Source organism: Manis javanica, chromosome Y (assembly GCF_040802235.1).
Source record: "Manis javanica isolate MJ-LG chromosome Y, MJ_LKY, whole genome shotgun sequence".
Taxonomy (NCBI): domain Eukaryota; kingdom Metazoa; phylum Chordata; class Mammalia; order Pholidota; family Manidae; genus Manis; species Manis javanica.
In genome coordinates, this window is record NC_133175.1 from 4,478,152 (window position 1) to 4,491,205 (window position 13,054).

The 13,054-nt window shown below is 41.3% G+C and overlaps 1 protein-coding gene across 4 annotated transcripts in view; it reads left to right on the forward strand.

The window, feature by feature from the left end:
- The first annotated feature begins 2,590 nt into the window (after positions 1 to 2,590).
- The window catches only part of LOC140843074 (OTU domain-containing protein 4-like), a 115,488-nt gene continuing 105,024 nt past the window's right edge, over positions 2,591 to 13,054 (forward strand). For 3 of the 4 annotated variants that reach the window (XM_073228257.1, XM_073228264.1, XM_073228266.1), the window contains exon 1: positions 2,816 to 3,402. Coding sequence is in view for 2 of the 4 variants with exons in the window: in XM_073228264.1 (XP_073084365.1) it covers positions 3,130 to 3,402 (273 nt within the window). In the remaining 2 variants the exon portion in view is untranslated. The other variant, XM_073228258.1, reaches the window with a different exon arrangement.

Genomic DNA, 13,054 nt, shown 5'->3' on the forward strand with positions numbered 1-13,054 from the left:
GTATTTGCCGTGCACAAGAAAAAAATCAGTTAACATATCTGCGTAAGATGAATTTAATACATTTCATGAGGCTCTCAGGAGCATTGAATCTTTCAGGTTTTAGTTGCTTAAAATGTCATTTTAAAGAGATCTTCTCTTTTGCTGGTCATAAACGGCTTCCTCAGTGAGAACATTCTCAGACATGTTTTCTTGAGAAGTTTGAGAAGTGAAAGTTAACAAGGTCCTTGGAAAGTGAGTTTCTGTGAATTTAGGTCCAGTTTAAAGTCATAGGATCTTTCAACATTGCAGACTATATTTTGGGAGTTGGTATACAGAGGGTCTATCTTGGATTAGTCTCAAAATATCTTTTCCTTATACAGACCCAGGGTCAGATGCAACAGCTTTTTCACTTCTAATTTTGGAATTAGAAGTAGCCAGTTCAGAGTGAGGCTGTTCTGCACTCATTCTTCAAGAGTGAGGCAATGAATAATTCTGCCAAGACTACACTTTTCTCAAGTGTAGAAAAGGCCAGAAATGTGTTATTCTTCTAGTACTTCCGATAACAAATCACATTTACAAGATAACATAGAATTTTGATGAATTCTGATAAAGGCCTCTGTGTTCTTCATATTTCATAATTCAGTTATGAATATTGCAATTGGACTCTGCAGTGTTAGGTTCTATACTAGAATACTTATTTGAATGACCCATTCGTACTTTGCTTATACTGTTGTCAGTGAATTAAAATTTTTGCTACAGAAAATAAAGATTGTAGAAGTAATGATGCATTGGGTTTCCTTTTCTTTTTAAAGCATTTCAAAGGTGTTTGGGGGCTTCAGAAATGGTGATATTACTTCACTAACAATTATATATGTTAGCACATTTAAATATTAAAATACGGATAAACCTTAAAATAGAAAATACGTTTCAAACGCAGTCACCCCAAATGAAATTATTGTGCATATAAAAGTGGGCAAAGCTTTTTATTTGAATAACTTTTAAAACAACTAAAGCAATGTAATCAGGAACATTTCAATAACAAAACAAGTGTTGATACATTTCTAAAATGTAAAGTCTCTGGAAATAGAAATTTCTAATGTATTTTCAATATACTCAGCAATAAAACTAGCATGGTATGTAAAGATTTCCTACAAACACATAGTGAATATGGGATTAGTTTCAGAAATTCTTATTGAAGGATATTAAAGGTTAGGAAAGGCATGGTTTTCTTTTGGCATATGAGAAAGCCTTTTGTTTTTAAAATTAATACTGTAGAGTCTTCCTATTTTAGGAAATCAATATTTAAATTCTACAATTTAGATATTACTTTACTTTGAATTCCTCTGTGGGTTTCAAGCAAGTCTTTAAATGAAAAAGGCAAGCCATGTTATACTGGCAATACTCAGTAATTTTTTTTTTTTTTTTAGTGAAATGAGAAGCACATGCGATGTATGAATTTTTAGGGAAAGAAAAGCAACAGGCTTGACTTTAAACTAGATTTTTAAAAGTGATTTACAAGTGTTTATTTCTCTACAAAATGTACAAAATTTAATACAGGGACAAGAAAGTTAATTTAGACCACAAAAACTCGTATTTCTGAAGAACAGCTCAGTTGGAGGTAGAATCTTTAAAACATTAAAAAATCAAATTTAGAAGCTACAAGGCAAGTGTTAGCACAGGAGTGATTAAACCAAAAATAGTGAAAACAAATTTCTAAAACAGGAGTTTTCAGGAATTTGCGTTGGACCTTTAATATCTGGTACTTGCCTTGCCCCCATTCCAAAGAGTTTATTTGACTGTCTAAACCTACAGTTACACTCCACTCCACCCCCACCCCCCACGCCCACCCCCACATACACTATGGCCGCAAGACGCAAGTAGATTTTATTATTATCCACGTATTTAAATAATTAGGACATCACATGCTGTTGTATTTTGGCAAAATAAAATTGTGGTGTCACCAAAACGTGCTGAACACATTCTGGGCTCTAACGCATGTGTGGGAAGTTGAGCTAGAAGCCTCAAGTGCTGCTGAACCCCTAGTCGATCCAGCGAGTTATCAAGTAATTATATAACTTTTTCAAGAAAAACAAAAATCTAACTTTTTCTGACCACTGACATCTCTTTGTGCTGGGATGCGCACAGTGGCACGGTGATAAAAAATGTGGAGGGGCATCACCTGGCCATCGTGCGCGAGCTGTACGTCTATAATTTCTAGTAGGATTCAGCAGTACACGGGTGATTTATGGACAGTCTGTGTCGTCCTGCACGGTGCCAGTTCCAGGAGCCTTCGTCAATTAGCTCTGTTTTCTGCTTAAGCCATAAGCTTCCTCCATGGAAACGCCAGGAGGGGCTGCGGGGAGGGGAGCAGACAGGTGCGCCCTCTGTTCGAGAGGACACCAAGGGCCGACCTAGCCGCCGCTGCGTCCCTGGCAACTCCACGCACGCGTGCGCACTCCTCGCGGACTCGCGGGGCGGGCGGCGGCCCAGAGGGAGGGGCCGTGCGGGAGGCGCGCGCAGAGCGCCGAGAGTCGGTTCGCGGAGACCCTCGGCCTCCTGGCAGACGCGGTGCCGAGGCAGCGCGAGGTGGTCTGTGGGCTGGCGCCGCCCGCGCTGTAGGGACTTGTAGTCCGCGTGCCTCCCGGCGCCTTCCCCAGGTAGGCGGGTCTGCGCTTCTCCGCCGACTTCCTGCCGCTGCCGAAACTACACCTCCCGCCATCCTCTCCGCTGTCGAGCCTGAAGCGGAAACAAATTGTGGGCTGCGAGGGTGCTGCCCTCCGCAGGGTGCCGCAGCCCGCTCCCCGCCCCTCCTGCGTCCTCCTGCGAGGTAGGGAAACGAAAGCCGCGTCTTTCTCTTGGGGCTTCATCGGCTCCCAATGGGAGGAGCGCGCGGGGGAACGTAGACCTCGCTTTACCTGAGTCAGCCCGGCGCTCGAGAGTCGCGCGTGTCTCCTCACCTCACACCAGTCGGGTCGAGGAAACGTGTGTGCGACGACCCCCGGCCGGGCCTGTTCCTGAGCCGGGCAGCGAGGCCACCGGGAAGTGACCGCACTCTCGGGGTCTCAAAATTTTCCCCCGGTTCTCCCTGGGCCCGTGGCGCCGCGGCGGACGGCCGCATGCTCCCAGCCATGCATTAGGCAGGCCTGCCCTATGCGCGGGGAGAGCGCGGACCGCCGCCAGCCCGAGGCCGGGGCTCGAGGAGCCCGCGGCGCCGCCACGTGGGGCCAGCCCGCGCCGCGCCCGGCCTGCAGCAGGACCCACAACATGGAGGCGGCCGTCAGCACCCGAGACGGCGGGGACCAGGGCGCCGCGGGGTGCCGCGAGGACGCGACGTCCATGGACGCCTATCTGCGGAAACCAGGCTTGTATGGGAAAATGGTCTCCAAGGACGGGTCGTGCCTGTTCCTGGCCGTGGCGGAGCAGGTAACGGGGCAAGGAGGGCCTGTGAGGTGAGCGGCGGGGCCGGGTGGGAAGGCGGCGGCGGGCCGCTGTCCGGCCACGCACGTCCGGCGCTGCGCGTGGCCCGGCTGTCGTCACAGCGGCGCACGGTAGCGCCGGATCGGGACTCTGCCCTGGGTCTGGAAGCTGAAAATCGAAACTTAAAAAACTTAAAAACCAGTAAATTAACTGGGTGGCGTCCCTCCTGGTGTAGAGGTAATGAGGGCAACCTGTGAGGCCTGTTCAGGACTTCTGCAGTTCGTGGATTGCTGGGGACTTGACGAGATATTTCCCCATTTTCTTACGCATTCACCGTCGGCGTTCACACCAGTAAATCAAATGTCTACTAGAGGCGGCAGTGCGCCAGACTTCACTCTCAGAACTTAATTTTTTTCTCCTACTGCACTTTGGAGTGTCGGGTAGTCAAGCTTGCCGAGGTCCCCTTGAATCAGGAGGGGATAAATGTGCAGTTGGTAAAGCTAGCCTTGTAAACATTCAGAATGTATTAAAAGAGTTGTCTTTGAATAGAGCCCACACTTTATTTTTCTCCGTAAGGCCGTATACAGGTGTAGTAAGAGCAATTTACTGTTTTGGCTTGTTGGTAGTGGACAAAGTATATACGGGTGTTCCCTGGGCCTTTCTTGACCGAGTTTTTCCTACAGGATGGTTAGAATCACATTCTAACACGGTTGCTCGGGACGTGTTTTTTATTTTTGTTTGTAAGAGAGCTTATTCCGTGTTACGTAACACTGTGCAGTTGGTAGGTATACAGAAAAAACAAACAAACAAAAAACAAGCTGATCCTATATTGAAAAATAGCTGCTGAAATTAAATAGGAGGGTAAAAGTTTCACGTTACTGCCCTGGTGTGTATTGCATACCTACCTTTCACAGTTCGCCCTTCTTTGGCTTAAGATACACCCCTTTTCTCCCCTCCCGTAGAGTTTTTATGTTTCTGTTTTTCTCACCTTTTTTGAAGCCTAATTAGCTTTGAAGTTTTGTGTTTGTGAGTAAATGTTTTACTTAACATCTGTAGACCCAGTCTATTCTCATTTTTTTTCGACATTAGAAGTCCAGCCAATGTTTTCACATCCCTGGATAATTTTTCCTTTTTTCAAACCAGGAGTTGATTCAGTTGGTACAAACCTTTGCATTATGTTACAGGCATTACCATTCAAATATTATAAAGCTCCCCAAATTGAGCTTTTTCAGTTCATTAGATTTCTCTCATGTTTAGAAATTAAGGATGTTCCAGTGTTCTTGTGGGATATGTTCACACACCCGCCCGACTCTTTACTATTAGTAGATAAACAATCTGTTCCATTTGTGAATTTTCTGTGTCTCCATCTGTGCTGTTTCCTCAGCGTCAGGCTGCCTGGCCCCAGAACCTTTAGAAGCAGAGTAAATTCCCCGTTTATACAGACTATTAGCTGTCGCAAGAGTGGTAAGGAGGTAGAAAGGAATAGAAATATCTGGAATTGCAAATTACCAGGTCCACCTGTATCTGATTTCAGTATTACTAGCTGTAGATAATTGGTGAACTTGATTAAGCGGAAGCCTCTGTTACTGTAGTGGGATCTCTGTTTTTAAGTAGAGAGGCAAGAGCTCGTTAACACTAAGCACTCAACATCAGATAACACATTTTATTGTTATCTTGTGGGTGGATTTAAGTTAGGTGCAAGAGAATACCTCCTCCAATTTAAGCCACTCTTGATGTTTTTGTATACTGAGTTTAGAAAGCTCAATACCATAAATTCTGGGGCAGGACACCTCCTCTGTAGATGAGGACTGTGTGTATAGCCCTCACCGTCAAAGGCAAGGTATGTGTTTGCGCATGTGTGGGCGAGGGGGTAACACCAACCTCAGGCTGCCCTTTCAAAATAAGTACAAAGGCTTTACTTTTCTGCCAACAATTTCTCCAGCATCAAAATAATTTATTGTGTCTAACGAAGAGTCAGAATGAGCAATCTGAAAGACAGTCTTGGTTGGGGAGAGGAGACTGGAATTAGGGGTAGTCTTTACCCCCAAATTACTTGATTTAGTTAGGCCCTTCCCTTTTTACACTCTGCAGGAGGCCTGACCTGAATCAGCTCTGTGGCCATGGAGCTAAAAATAGGACACACTTAGGGATTTGCTAAAGCAGTGTCTCTCAGCCTTTCCCAGTGCTTTATCGCTATCTTGTTGAAAGTAAAGACTGGAAAGTCTCCTACGTCTAGGTTATTTTCAAGTATATAAAAATTTGCAAATATATTTTTCATTCCATTTGCATTCTTCGTGAGTGTCCTTGAACTTTGCAGTGCTATACGTTTTAAGCAGTTGTCATGTAACCTTGCTTCTGTTGTAGTGCTTGGCTTTGTAAAGCACTAGCCCCCCATTCTTCATGGAGGTTTTTGAGAATTTTGCATCTGAGTAAAAGGTTCATATTTCATGTGCAAATAACATCTTCGTTAAAAGTGGAGAAAAGATGAGATAGGCCTGTCATTGTTTTTGACTGGAAATAAGCCTTCTTCACTTCTGCCTGCCACCTGTTGCTACGTAGATGGCTTTAAGACCAGCTTCCCTTTGCTAATGGTAGGAAAGCCCTATCAGATGAGCCTGTGGTTTACTCCAACTAATAATACCCTGATTCATATAGTCTAGGTATGTCTAACATATCTTCTGTGAAGGAAGGTGTTGCTAAACGTTATTTGTTGAATTGGCAAAAAAAAATTGTGTGGTGGTTATTTTTACATGGGGAGAGCCCTTCCAGTGCAGGATGCTTTTTCATTGTTCCCAAGATAGCATGGGGCTACATCCAGGTTGAAAGCCAGCTAGTATATTGAAAACGAACTCATTGCAAACCTCAGCTAGCGCGTCTTCCGTATATCTCAATGGAAAGGGACATAACTGGCTGTCAAGAGAGTTGTGCCGTTGGTTCTGTGGGTGTAAATGAGCCTTGGCTGTGGACGACCAGCAGTCAGAGATCCCCTTTTCTCTGCTTACCCTGAACATAAGGTTGAGTCACTCAACTGGAGCTGTAACTTTTAAAGTTACTTGATATTAATGTAAAATCCCAAGGATCCTTTTTAGTAGTTTGAGATGCGGTTATTTTAAATGCCCCAGGTTTTTTTTTTTTTTTCACTCCCACCATGACCCTTTAGTGGTATCAGGTACACCTTCACTGGAGATACCTAGTAATAGGAAATTAGTTTAATCTCCTCTTTTAAGCATGGCAGTTGAAAATATTGGAGGCCAGCCAGAGGACTCCTGACAGTTTTAAACCAAAACTTTGGAATTCAGAGACAGAATGCCAGTAAGTTATCCTTTTGTTGAACTAGTTTAACGAAAGAATACAGAGTCTACAAAGTGAGAGAATTTGGATCATCATTGTAGTGTGACTTAGTTTGGGTAGTGCTTTAAGAAAAGATTTTGGGCGTAAGTGCCAGTTTCAAGGCTATTGGGATGACAACACACAGCAACATGTTTGTATCCTATGTGCTGCCTATTTGGATGTTCTTTCAAGATTCACTGACGTCTGACAACTGAGGATTTAAGAATACAAGGATTAATTTTTGTGAAACCGCAGTGGACCTAAATTTCTACATCAGGCAAGTAATTCAAAATTCCTGGGAAAAAGGAATCTTACAGGCTTAAAGAATCAAAGAGATTTCCTGTTGAAGTTGCCTCTTCTCTTTTCCATCCAGCATAGGACGATGCTAAGCACTGTGTAACAGGGATTCTGCTAGCCCTGCTTTGTGAAGAGCAGACTTACCGCAGAGGGCTGGCCTAGAAAGTGTCTTAAGTTGACAAAGGTTTCCTTAAAGGGAGTGATGTAGTGACCTGAAGGAGAAATGGTAATAAGCTGTTACAGAATGACATCTGACTTAAGAAGTACTACTGTTCGTATATGTTACATTATTTCTGTAGTTAGAGGAAGAGTTGGGAATGTAAAGATCTAGAAATTATGGAAAGGGTAGTGGAGACTGATGTCCGTTGGTTGTGAGGTTGTCTTGGGTGTGAAAGAAGACACTGGGTTGTAACTCAGGTCCTCATTTACCGAAATGCTTAATAACTATTTTTTTTCTTAGGTATTGCACTCTCAGTCTCGCCATGTTAAAGTCAGAATGAACCTGTATTCACTATCTTCAAGAGAACAGAGAGAAATTTGAAGAGGTAGTTTGTAATTTTAAACATACAATGGTGTCTTGACTTGCACTTACATTTCAGCCTTTATAAGTGGTCTGGTGGGAATTGCACAGGCTGGCTCTTACTGTAGGTTATGAAAATAACCCTTATAAAAAAAGAACTGTTTTATTGAATTCAAATCCAGTTATATTCATTTGTGATTTGTTTTTAGTCCATTTTGTGGTATTCATTTATTCAGACATTTAGAAATCATATGACAGATGAGAGACACTGCGCTGTGGAGGATGGAAGGATAACTTGGGCAGGATCCTTACATACAAAGAGTGTGCTTTGTCTGACATGGTCAGGGAATTGGGTGTTGGTGCTAATAGTTTTCTGTGATTGTTATCCCTCCTATGAATTTAAAAACCTTCAGACTTGGAGTATAAAAAACTTGCTGCATACAGCTAATACTGAACCTGTATCAGAAGGCACATACAGGTTTCTAATTTTTGAGGTTCATCATCGTGAGTCACATGTCAGAACACTGTACTTATGTAAATAATGATTAATAGTTAATAAGGCATTGTATAACAACTTCTCTAATTTTCTTTGTACTACGTAGTAGGCTGTGAAATAAGATGCCACAGTGGTCTATTTTCATTTCACCTCAAGCCTTATAGGATTTACTGGTTGGTGCTATGACCCAGAATTATGTCATATGAATATGACAACTTCCAATGATGGTATTTCCCCCCACTGAATGCCAAAAGAACATTGGCACTTCACCTGTCAAATGTTATAATTGACATATTTGCAAATAGATCTTAGTTTGAATATGCTCTTGAGTTGGTATTGCTGCTATATTCAAGTGAAATATTATTACTGGTAATGTTTTCTTGGGTGCCATGTTATATGATGGACATGTAATTTATTCCAGGAAGGAGAGTTACCTGCTTGATTAGGAAATTCGAGAACTTGTTTTATAAAAAAACAAAACAAAATTGGTAGTGCGGAAGCTAGATGAGAGAGTATTAGGGTGTGGTGGTAGGTAGGTGGTAGAGGAGGGGGAGGAGAGGTGGAGCAGTGTATAAGTATTTGAAGAACTTAAAAGTAAATTAATCACTATTGATGGCCCCAGTTGTGGAAATTCATTTGTGTTGACAGTAGTGGAAATTTCCAACATCAGTTGAGTGTTTACTATGTGCCAGTCTTTGTTTAAGTGCTTTGCATGTATTTACTTAACCCTTACATTCTTAGGAGGTATGATCAGAGGTTGAAAGTTCTAAGGGGGAAAGTTCCATTTTCCTTACAATAAGGACCTTTTAATAGTTTTCCTTGGGCAGAACTGGAAAAGGCTGTCATGGGAGTTAGGGGTGTAACTTGTTACTCACATGTAGACAGGGCCTGCCTAGCTGGATACTTTCTGATTATAAAGGAGAATCTCAGATTGGATGCAGGTTTGTGTCAGAACACCATTTAGGTGTCTTCCAACTTTAAGTGATATTGTGGGTTTTTTTTTTAAAGTCTGTAAATAATCACCTATATTTATTGCACTTTTAAATAATCATTTACAGACTCTCTTTTAAGTCTGCAAATACAGAACAACAGCTTCTGATTGGTGTGTATTTAAAATATGTAGTTATTTTGTGTGGAAACTTAAGGTAACTTTTGCGAATTTGACAGTGTATGATTTGTAGAAGAAGTAATTTCGATCTTAAAAAGTCCATGGGTGTTTAAAAGATTTTTATAGACTGGGGCGGGGTGTACTTTAATGTTTTTAAGTGTATCACTTTGTAAAACTGGCTGTGACTGTCATTTAAATAAAGTTGAATTTGGTGTTTTGGACAACTGTCTTTTAGAGCATTTCTCAGTTAGAGCATTCTCTATGAGAAAAACAAAAACCATCACATAGCTTGACTAATCTCCGGTTTTATGTTAAACTAACAATGAAGCAAGCTGTATTAGAAAAATCTTGATTCTTCCAAGTATCTTCAGCATTATAGTGTAACTGACCTTAACAGGCAGTGAATATATTCAAATATTTATGTGTATTAATAAACAAGTATTTTTTAGCTAGTGCTTTCTGTCTTTCTCTTCTATGCCTTGGCCATTACTAAATTAATCCTAAAGTGCTGCATTTATCATGTAATTTCTCTGTTCATAAAGTCACCTGCCGAGATCTTGAATCGCCTTGTCCCTCAGTCTGGAAGTCCTGGCTCGAGGCCCTCTGCAGACAGGTGTCCAGTTGAGTTCCTGCTCTGCCAAGTTGCCCTGCTGGCCAGATCGCTCCTGTCTTCCCAACACAGTGCTGTCACTGCCTCTTGCTGCTGCATGATCCCTGGGCCCATCCATGTCCTGTCTAGGAAAACTTTCCAACGTTGTTTCCTTATTCAGAGTATTTTTTATGTTTACGATCTTTACTTACTGATTTGTATATATTTTCATAATGAGATTTTTTTGTGTGTGTATATAACTTGATGCATCCAAGGTTTGTGCAGCAATGCAGAGGCTAATTTTTTTTCCTTCAGTTTATAGAAGGGTCATTTGAAGAATATTTAAAACATTTGGAAAATCCACAGGTATGCAGTAATTTTCTGTTTCTGTTTTTTTATGTATTCAAATAATGTATTCAAACTTAATTAAATATAAGATGAGTATTTTAGTGCATGGAGAGGTTACAGTAAGTTACCCTGTTTTCTTACAAACATTTCTTAGTTGCTCATTTTATGTAGCATTTAACTGGAGGACATTTGGAGCTGTGCCCTGTGTACTGTGCACAGGGTGTTGCTTCACTCATGACAGAGTCGTGATATGTTTATCTTTGTCATAATGGCATGTGAGTGCACATAAAAGGCCTGCAGTAACATTGGTGATGCTTTTCAGGATGCTGTGTTGGTATGTGTATGGGGCTTGGTGGACTGACAGGGCAAGACTTGGTGGTTTCCTTGAGCTATTGAGAAGATAGGCTTTTTGTGGATGTTCTGTTTCTCACGGTCAGCTTGAGAAAGAGGAAAAGACTATTGAGAGTAAAAGGTTAGCACTTCCCCAAGTCCCACTGCTACACTTTCTCAGTCATGTTGGTGTTAAAATAATTCTTCTGTTTTTTTCGCTGTTTATAAGAATCCATGTAGATTTGTCCTGTCATCCTCAGACATGCCATGTAGCATGTCCTGTCATCCTCAATCACTGTTAAGTTTAAGATGACATTAGCAAAGGAAGACACTTAACGAGTAAGGGTAAGGTAGAGATGAAAGGGAATACTAACATAAGAACAAGGTGTTTGGTTAACAATAGGTGTCTCCATTTGATTTCCCAATATTAATCTGAGTACTTGTTGTGGGCCACGAATTGTCAGGCCCTTGAGGATGCAGAGTTAACTAGGATTTGGTTGTGGTTCTTAGGAGTTGCTCTGTAGGGAAGAGTATCTAAAACTTACTACAAGTAAGAGAGTATGTGTCCTAGGAAGTATAGATATGATGTTATAGACATTCAGTTTTATTTCTAGCTGGGCTGGCGAAGATAGAGTGAGTTGGCATTTGAAGTCTGAATAGTTGCTGAGGAAGAAATGCCTGGGGTGAAGGGTTAGTTCCTGGTAGTGAAAAAATTGTGATCAAGGCAGAGTTAGAAGGCAGTTCAGTCAGTGTGGAGCATGGAGCAAGCAAAGGAAGTAGGGAGAAAAAAGTCAGAGGGCAGGCTGTGGACCAGGTCATGGGAGAGCCACCAGTGCTAGGGTCAGTAGTTTGGAGCTTATACTTCAAGGCAGCACTTCTCAAGATAATCTCTTTTCTCTCATATTGTATCTCTATGGTAGACTACTACAGACCATCTGCATTAATAGTACCAGAGGTGATTGTAAAAGTGCAGATTTTTACAATACTGGAATACTGGTCTATATTCCAGACCTTAATTAATGTCTCTGTATTTGGGGCGTGGAAATATGGCACTGGGAAGGCTTTCAACTTTTTTGAAGCAAGAAGTGCATATTTTTCACACCGTTAACCAAAAAGAGTGCCTGTTTTTGCTGGCAGTCTGAATGGTTGATGAAAGAACATTATATATAAAGATGGTTGGGAGGGAGGTGAGACAGAGGCAAGAAGACCCATTGCAATGGTTTAGGAAAAAGAATTGTTTACTACATGGAAAAATGTGCACACTGTATTAAAGTATAAAAAAGGTACAAGTATAGTATTATACCAATAGTTTTGGAGACAAATAGCCTCTGAAGGCCTTTCTGCTAAATCCACTCCTGAGTACATTTTTATTTAAATGATGTCAGGACTGAGTTTTTCCCACTGATACCATGGTCACAAATTCCTTTCTTGAAGTTTATATTTTTTCATTTTAGTATTAAGCACTCTTTGAAGGCAAGGATTGTGTATTTTGTTGCCTTTGGAATTCCCTTTGTTACCTTTCGGTTTGGGGTGCCTGCTTGCTCTGTATGTGTTGACTGAATGTTAAGCCCATATAACATTGTATTTAACAGATAGGAAAGATAACCAAGAGTGTGTTAACAGTCCTGATCTCTAGGTGGTAATGTGACTGGTGATTTTTAACTTCTATGTAGAAAATAAAAGACGACTTAATAATTTTTTAATTCAGACAACCCCCTCAATGTTATTTTACCAATAGTCCTGGTGAAGCAGTTCTGGCTATCAGACTGTGAGGGTCTGAGAACGGACAGACATAATGGGAGTGGAGAGAACTGTACAGAGGGAGGAATTGAGGTGGTGGGAACTGACCTGACTGACTAGAGGTCTGCGGGAGAGAAGGAGGGAAAGCTGCTGTGGACTCCTTCCCAGGGCACTGCTGACTGGCTAGATGTTTTTATTGTTAGCAACACCTCCCTCTCTAGTCTCATCAGACCTGTTCTCCATATGTTTCAGGCACCTTCCAAACAGTTGTTTGTTCTTCTTTATAGCAACAAATGCTTATGTGTTCATTCATTTCATTTTCTCCCTGCTTATATGGGATGTATGAAACAAAGGGAAATATAGCTAATGCATAAACTCCATTACTTCATCCACTTCTCAGAGAAGGTGCCTTTATCCTTTTACCTAAAATACCAGTGGAGCATTTTGAAAAATGTTTTTAACTTTGTGCAATAATACATTTGATCAGTTTTACTGAAGTAAAACAGACATACAATAAAATTCACTACTTCTGAGTGTGTAATGTGATGAGATTTGACAGATGTGTAGAGTTGTACCGTGGATAATCTCTTTTCTGCCGTCATCATCAAGGACCTCATTTCTTGAGGACCTGTTTAAATACCCCATTTCCCAAGGTCACTCTGTTTCTGTTTTCATTAGTAGTTATTTTCTTTGACAGACTCTACAAAACTTTGTAAACATCATATTCTGTTTTATATTCTGGTTTGGTAAACATCTCTTTGTTTAGCCTACAGCTGTATTAGAGAGATCTTCAAGGGAAACAGGGACTAGATCCTAAGTATATGTTTGGAGAGTAAATTAAATTTTACTTCTTGTCGCCTATGAAAATTTATAATTGTGTACTATAATGATTTGTACATG